Below are 8,582 nucleotides of genomic sequence, written 5' to 3'. Positions count from 1 at the left end.
CCCTTCTGCCAGCCATCTCCCCACTAGCATTCAGTCAGCACATTTTAACTAAGGTGTGTGTGTGTGTTTAAGTTTTATAAATGAGGAAAGCAATGTTCAGAGAGGTGAAGATGCTTACCTAAGATCATCCAGCTAGGGCGTGGGAGAGCCAGGACTTACACGGCCTCTGTCTCTACAGGGAGTGCCCTGCATCTCCATCAGTGAGGCTCAGGGCACTACACTCCCTGGTTTCCAGTCTCCTCTCCCACTACATCCCTCTGACCTCCTGAGACTGCTAGTTAGTGCTCTGACTCGCTAGTGCTTTCATTCTTCCACCCGTGTCCATGCTGTTTCCTGTCTGGAAGGACACTTCCTCATTTCTCACTATAGAAATCTTACTCAGCTTTTAAAGCTTACTTGGCTCAAGTATAAATTATTGTATGAGAACTGCAGAAGACTCAGGAGGAATAATGTTAACAGCACTAAAATCATGAGTGAACATAGACTGTTTACCAACTTCTACAATATTAAAAGAAGGGGCTATGCCATGGAGCTTCAAGAAGAGAGTTTTGGGACACGTAAGGGAAGATCACATGAAACTGACTGGTAAACTAATGGAACTTGGTGTTCAAGGGGCGATAAAGCTGGAAGATCACCAACCGACATTTATTGGGCGTTGACTCCAAGCCAGTCTCAGGAGATAAAATGAGGAGCTAGCTTAGTGTTTAATTGTAGAAACATGCGTGTAAGCACACAATTACAATACAAGGTGACATGTGCTGAATCCAGCTAAAGAAGCCAGGGAAAGCTCTTTATAGGTGATGATGATGCACTTTCTATTGAAGAAGGAACAGGAATTTCTCAGATAAGTGGGAGCAGGGAGTGAGAAAGATATCCTGGGCAGATTGAGCAGCAGTGTAAAAGCATGGAACATGAGAGAGTATGAAGTGTGAGTTTGATGTTACTAGAGCAAAGGTGAGTGTGTGCATGTGTGTAAGTAATGCACGTATTATCATTATTATTGTTAATCTGCACCTGAAGACATGCTTTTACTGATTCTAGAGAGCGAGGAAAAGAGAGAGAGAGAGATTGATGTAAGAGTTAAACATAGATCAGTTGCCTCCCACACATGCCCCAATTGGGGGTTGAACCCACAATCTGTGTATGTGCTCTGACCCAAATAAAACCCAGGTCTTTTTGGTGTACAGGACAATACTACAATTAATTGAGCTACACTGGCCAGGGCAGTTATGTACTTATATGTGTGTGAGTATGAGATAGTCATGAAGTGTAAGTGGGTGAAGAGAGTTATAGGAAATAAGGCTAGGAAGGTAGTATAACATCTTAGCATGAAGGGTTGTTGTGAAATTAAGGAGTTTAGCTTTTTTTCTCTGTAATTTTGAGAGATGAATGATCAGATTTTCTTTTTGGAAAGATCATCTTGGTTGTTGCAGTGTGGATGGTGAATTAGAGGTGGTTGTGACTAGAGGTAGGGATTCCAACAAGAAGTCTGCTACAGTAGTTCAAGTGAGAGATGATGAGGGCTGGCATGGTAGACACTGTGGTGCCCTGCCCAGATCTTCTACCAGGCGGGGGCCCAGCCCTCATCCCCAGCAGTGACTGTGGATGCTGCGAATGGCTCACAGCTGCCCCTTTCTCCAGTGAATTACCCACCATTGACTGTGGCCGCCTTCCCCAGGAAGTTATGACACCCTCTTCAACCACTGCCCTCAGTCAATATCTATGTGTGTGTGTGTGTGTGTGGGGGGGGCGGTTATACTATGAGAGATTGGCCCACTTGCCTCAAGCGGGTATAATTCTGCTGTGTGGTTAATGCTTCAGATCCCTTACCTGTGGACCAGACCAGGCTAGACTGTACCCGAGACTGCATCTTTATTAGGTGGGCTCCTTTCCTTTCCTTAGTCTGTTTCTCTCCTTCCCTTAGGTGTTTCTCTTGAAACTCGCTCCCTCAATAGATCATATGCAACCTAAATCCTCTTGAGACTCTGCTTCTAGGCAACCCGACAACCAGTAGTAACTTTATGAGTATGGAGATGCCTGATACACCAACCCAAGTAGAATCAATACAATTGATCACGAGTTAGATGAGTGAGAAGGGAGAGTAAAGGGATGAAGGGATCTGGAATGTTCTCTAATTATGGCTTGATTCTAAAAGGATATTTGCTATTCATTCAGAGAAATATGGAGTAGTTCTGGGGCGGAGCATGAGGGAGGATATAAGTTAATTCAATTTTGGACATGCTGGGTTGGAGATAGCTGTCGGACACACAGAACACTCAGGTAGAGATGAAGAAGACAGTTGGGCTGTATTTATTTATTACTACTTTAGAAAGAGAGCAGGAGGGAGAGAGAGAAAAAGAAACATGGACATGAGAGAAAAACATTGACCAGTTGCCTCTTGTACACACCCCAACCAAGGATTGAACTCGAAACCTGGGTATGTACCCTGACCAAGCATCAAACCCTCCACCTGTTGGAGTATGGGATGATACCCCAACCCACTGAACAACACAGGCCAGAACAAAGAAGGTTGGAATTTAGAATTTGGAACAGGAAGTCAGAACTGGAAATCTAGAGTTGAAAGTTAACAGCAAATAAATGGCAGTCACAATAGAGGTATTATGTTTACAATCCTAATTCTACTCAGGGAAAGTTATAGGATGCTGTCCTGTTGAATTTGCAGGTTAATACCAGGGAAGGCAATCCAGTTCTCCAAATGAGTCCTTTTGGCCCATTCTGAGCTGAATAATCTTGACCTGGCCTTTCAAAACCAAAAACCATTTTATTTTTATTGTGGATCTGTGTCATCATTAGGGCCAAAGGTAGTAAAATAATAATATAAAAATAAACAATTTTTGTTCACAATGAGTTGTAGTCATATCACCAGTGTATACTATGCCCAAATGAACAAAACAGAAGTGGTTCCTACCGACTTCCTTCAGAACCAGAATTAACTGTTTGCCTAAGGCTCCATAAAGCAGGCATTAGCATCCAGAATCTGAAAGAATGACTATTTTTACCCAACCAACCAGACATTGAGCCTGGGTCTTCTCTCGCTCAGAAGTAAAGGGACCCGAGGATACCTAACTTACCTTTTAGGATGAAGACTCTCCATAGAAATTACAAAGCATGAACTAAATTACAACAAAGCCTGGGGAGTGAGTTTCCCAGCAGGTGCAGAGTTAAGTAGGAAGCATGGGAAAAGAAAGGAAGGAACTAATTCTAACACATTTTACAGAGTTCCTTACTGGTATAATTTGAGGCATGAAAGGGAAAATACATTTTTTTAATTCACTTCATCATTGCTGAGGGCTTCACCTCCACTTACTTAGCAAAACACACCGACAGTCTTGTTGCTCTATATTAAATCTGAACCACTATGTCATCCTTTGCTTTTTCTTTTCAGTGCTTCTCTAAAGGGCACATTTTCCAGGGCCTCAGTGGAAAAGTTCAGTACACCATTGTGTGTAAGAAAGATTGGGTTCCCTCTTTACCATTCTTTATTTGGACTATGTCTTTGTCGGCAAAGCTAGTTGAGTTCCTGCTCTACAATCAACTCACCAAAATCTTTACTAGGAAATGATTAGGCTAGTTCACTGTATCCTAATAATGGAAAATTACTGAACAATATTGGAAATTGCCCTTGGGACTTACCTGAACTTGGATATGAAATAATACATATTCCCATATCAAATAAACTCTTAGCATTTTTGTTCCTGGCAGTCATTCTATAAATATGATGTAAGGTGGTATACATGTGGTATGGTGAGTACAGGTTCTTGTGGAGAAAAAGCTCTATTTCTGGGAATTTTGAGCTGAGATTTATGTGACTACTCAATCATTTGAAAGGTACATATAAATTTAAGGGGCAGGGGCCCCACCCTGCATTTGCATAGCTGTTACACATCCCTTTAAATATTAATACAGAATCAAAATACTTTCTACTTACAAACTCCTAAGCGATAGCCTGCTCCTTGAAGGTATTTACTATGTTTTAGTATTAAAGAGCCATGGTTTTCCCATTTTAATAAAGGATCATTTAATAGTTCTTTCCCCTCAATATTTTAAAAAGTTAGCTTTAAATCATGATTTCAAAAGGATACTCACATACTGTATTACGCACTTAATGAAATCACCTCATCCTTCAACGCATCAAGCTCAGAGAGCACAGCGCCAAAGCGAAGAATCTCGTGGCCTTCTCCATCTTCACCTTCCTTCTCCGTGTTTCTAACCCTGACTCGGTGGAACACTTGAATCTGCGTCTTGAATTGTGAATTCATCCCACGCTCCGGAGGCAGTGGCGACCGCGGGTTTGGAATGGCTCAGGGAAGTCCCACTGCCTGGGTTCTAACGCTAACTGCCACTTAATAGCTGTTTTAATAGCGGATCGTTAGCAAGATTCTTAACCTGTTTGCAACTTAGTTTCCTCACTTGCCAAATGGGGATCATATACATCTACCTTGCGGAGAAATGAGCTCATTCTTATAAAGCAGTGATTCCCAAAGTGGGCGCTACTGCCTCCTGATGGGCGCTGCAGCGATCCAGGGTGGCGGTGATGGCCACAGGTGCATTTGTTTTAACTTTTTTTGTATTACCTTTCTATTCTGAGTTCAATAAATAGTTTCATAATTTCAAACTTCAATGTTTCTAATTTACAGCTTTCTTTACTATATTTTACGAAAAAGGTAGAAACATTAATACATATATCTTTCTGTTTAATTGCTATTAAAATTAAAAAAAGATTAATTTCCAGGGGGCGCTGAGTAATATTTTTTCTGGAAAGGGCGCGGTAGGCCAAATAAGTTTGGGAACCACTGTTATAAAGCGTCTATGGCGGTGTTTACTATTATTATTATCATGGAGCTCGGTCCATGGCTACTAGTAAGGATCAGTTTGTTCGAGTTCTTTAAAAGTGTGGCCAACACGTGTGAGCAAGCAGGAAATTTGGAGAAGAAGGGCCAGCTTTCTAATTCTGACTCGACCTCCTATTTAAAGCAAATCTGCGCGCAGCTCTCCCCAAGGAACTGCGGGATCCGCTTGTAGAACAGACTGAAGAGCTGGGAGAGGCACCGCGCGCGGGGACGGAATCGGGACCAGACCAGGTCAGGCATGAGCCAGACACTCGCGGGGGGTCCTTCAGGCGAGAGGCGGGAGTCGGATGCGCCTCTGGGTTGGATAGAAAGAGCTGCCAATCCTGGGAGGCGCACCGGAGGACCAATAGCTTTCTCACTCCGCCTTCAGGGGGCGGGAGAATCGGGGCATCCTTAAGGAGGGCGGCGCCTCTGCGCCCCTAGGACCCCAGGCTTGAGTACAGCCAAGTCGTCGGCGAACCGCGGTCCAGTAGAGCAGGGTGAGCGCGGGAAAGGAGTACGAAGAAGGCCAGGGAAAGGGGTAGAAACGGGAAAAGAGGGAGATACCACCATCAGAGCCGAGAAATAGGAAACCATGAGGCAGAAAGGGCGCGCGCGTAGGCGGGTCTGGAGAAATGTGAAGAGGGAAGGAATGGGGGGAGCAAGGGGCGTGGGAGGAGCAGCGAGGTGAGGAGACCTGGGGGACGAGGAAAGGAGAGAGCCGGCGGGGCATTGAAGAGTCGGATAACCCACGGGAGGAAGGGGTGCCCTAAGAATTCATCCCATTGGGGCAGTAAAGCAACGCCTGGGAAATTGGGAGTCACCACGTGAGCCCCCCCTGCGGCCTCAGTCGGCCTGCAAATTAACCTGCTTGTGGACGTGGTGTCTGGCCCTTTAAGACGAGGCTGGGAGTGGGAGTTTCCCTCGGTCCCTCTGAGTGGGACTGTCCTTCTCTCAAAGGCCTGGACCTAGGCAACCTGGTCAGCAGGTCCAGCCTCTAAGTTACCGCCAGGTCACTCACATCCTGCAGTTTTGAGAAAGTATCTGTTCTCACCTCCGCCTGGACGCGGGCTCCTCCGACACGGTCTCTGACACACCCTCCCTGGAGACTGATTCTACTGACTTACTGCCCCCTTTCTGATGCATTTTCTCACCGACTTCCATGTTGGACCATTTTCTGTATCAGTACATCCTCCCATCCCACCTCTACCTGCCCCTGAGCCCTAGACTTACAGACAGGAAAAACAGGGATGGGGCTTCCAAAGTAATCTAGTGAGACCCCGCATTTTTAGGTGAATTAAAAACACTGAGACCCCGAAAGGTGAAAGTGACATGTACTGAAACCTTCGTCGGCACCCAAGGCCAGCCTTGTCGATTTCTAATGAAGCACCGGCATTGGAAGACCGGCCTTAAACCAGATTTCAGGATCTCATAAGCCTCTCACCTTTGCCTTTCCACCTCTCAAGAGGTAGCTGAGATTCTGCCCATGGTTAGTGCTCTCCTGCACTTGAGTGAGAACTCAGCTTTGCTTTATCAACAGGTTGTTTTGGTGGAGCCAAAAGAATCCCCTCTCGAAAAGTAGTACAAAATAAAACCAGGGAGGGAGGAAAAGGATTAAAAGATCAATTGAGGATCTCTAACATACAAATTTTAGGAATTACAAAAAGGACAGAGAAAATTTCAAAGAAATAATTCAAGAAAGTTTTCTAGAACCGAAGGACATGCACTTCTAGAAGGAAGACATGATGGATCAACGGAGGCATATTAAGGTTAAAATAAAAATTTCAGGAAAAATTTGAGACATAGAAGACAGGAAGTTCTTGGTTGCAAGCAGATAAAGATTATTGCCACCAGAGGGCAGTAATGTCTCAAAGGCTCTATAAGATTGTGTGTGTGTGTGTTTCCACAAAATTTCTTCATCTCTTTCCAGAGCGCTAGGAAGGGTTAGGCTCAATTTGAATACATTGCATCTAGTCACACTTTATCAAAGCTCTCACTCTGGTTTTTTGCCTAAGAGGCTCTGCTAACAGATCACCATACAATCAGCCTGGGCAGGCAGCGAAGGGAGACTTTTAAGAGAACGGACTCTGAACTATAATTGTCTGCTGTGGACATGACTTCTGTCATGCAGAGACTCTACAAACCATTCATTCTCACAATAACTTTTATTGTACTGTGCTAGGCACCAGGAACACCCCAGTTAAAATCCGACATGGTCTTTGTCTTCACGAAGCTTACATTTTGAGGGAAGAAATATGCAGTATACAAGTTGAATATATATCTATAGATATAGATACATATGGAATTTGATAGAGGTCAGGGTGGAAGTAAGCAGACCAATTAGGAAGCTATTGCAGATGTCAGGTAAGCGATATAGATGAGTTGGATTAAGGCAGGGGTCGGGAACCTTTTTTTCTGCCAAGGACCATTTGGATATTTATAACATCATTTGTGGACTATACAGAATTATCAACTTAAAAATTAGCCTGCTATATTTGGTCAAACATTTAATTAACTCACTGTCCTAATGCCTTGGCAGGGCCAGACCAAATGATTTCCCGGGCCTTCTATGGCCCACAGGCCGGACATTCCCCACCCCTGGATTAGGGTGATGGTAGGGGGAAGAGAAGTAGATGAATTCATGATATACAAGATGGAGCAACAGTAGATTTACAGTTGTGAATACATGAAATCATTTATTCTTGTATTATTATTGTATTATTTTCCATACGAATATTGTTCATTGCCCAAAACTGGGAGGTTAGAGCATTAACCTCTGGATTGACCAAGTGGCTGGGTGGATGGGTTGCCATTTTCTTAGGTGGAGGAGGTGTGGAGAGAAAGGTTTGGGAGGAGGGGATGGTGGATAGAATCAATCAAGACTTCAGTGAGGAACATTAATTAAATTGGTTTTTCTCCCCATTCATTTGAGTTCTGGTGAATATTGCTGATCCAGGCTAGGATGGGGTTTGTTCCGATCTACTGCACAATAGAATGGCTTGGTTTGACATCCGTGGTTTAAACTGACATTTGGCATTAAGTTAAAAATTGCTGTTAATTCAGTCCCCTACAGAACCGTAGCAAAATTTATAGATTAACTAAAGGCCCGGGGCATGGATTCCTGCACGGGTGGGGTCCCTCAGCTTGGCCTGCACCCTCTTGCAATCCAGGACCCCTTGGGGAATGTAGCAGTGCCGAGGCAGCCAGGGAGGAGCCCCAGGCTGGGCAGGCACAGCTCCACTGCTCATCCAGGCCTGCCACTGCTGCCATCCGTGGTTTAAACTGACATTTGGCATTAAGTTAAAAATTGCTGTTAATTCAGTCCCCTACAGAGCCGTAGCAAAATTTGCTTAAATTTGCAGTGTTTTTTGTTTGTTTTTTCTCCCATGGTGGCCATTTGAGAGTTAAAGAGAACAGGCCACATTTTTCAGTGTTTTCGTTTGTAACCTAGAAATTGAGTAGTTCTGTACTGTGCCCATAGTTAACAGTACTTCAGTCACCTTCTTTGATTCATTGCATTCTCTTTGTATTCATTTGTTTGGATCTTTGTACTGTGCTGTTTTGAGGGTAAGAATTGTATCCTTTTAAACTCTATACTTTTATATAATTCAGAACAGTGCTTTATAGATTAACTAAAGGCCCAGTGCATGGATTCCTGCACAGGTGGGGTCCCTCAGCTTGGCCTGCACCCTCTTGCAATCCAGGACCCCTTGGGGAATGTAGCAGTGCCGA

At 44.1% G+C, this 8,582-nt stretch overlaps 1 protein-coding gene across 1 annotated transcript in view; it reads right to left on the bottom strand.

Annotated features, from left to right (window-relative positions):
• Positions 1 to 6,873: 6,873 nt before the first annotated feature.
• LOC102771223 (pre-mRNA cleavage complex 2 protein Pcf11-like) overlaps positions 6,874 to 8,582 on the bottom strand; it is a 9,368-nt gene continuing 7,659 nt past the window's right edge. Inside the window, 1 exon segment of the mRNA XM_015557512.1 lies at positions 6,874 to 6,897. Within this exon segment, the coding sequence (XP_015412998.1) occupies positions 6,874 to 6,897 (24 nt within the window).

Source organism: Myotis davidii, unplaced genomic scaffold (assembly GCF_000327345.1).
Source record: "Myotis davidii unplaced genomic scaffold, ASM32734v1 scaffold46, whole genome shotgun sequence".
NCBI lineage: Eukaryota > Metazoa > Chordata > Mammalia > Chiroptera > Vespertilionidae > Myotis > Myotis davidii.
The sequence above is the reverse complement of the archived record's forward strand: the minus strand, read 5'-3'. Positions and strand labels throughout refer to the sequence as shown.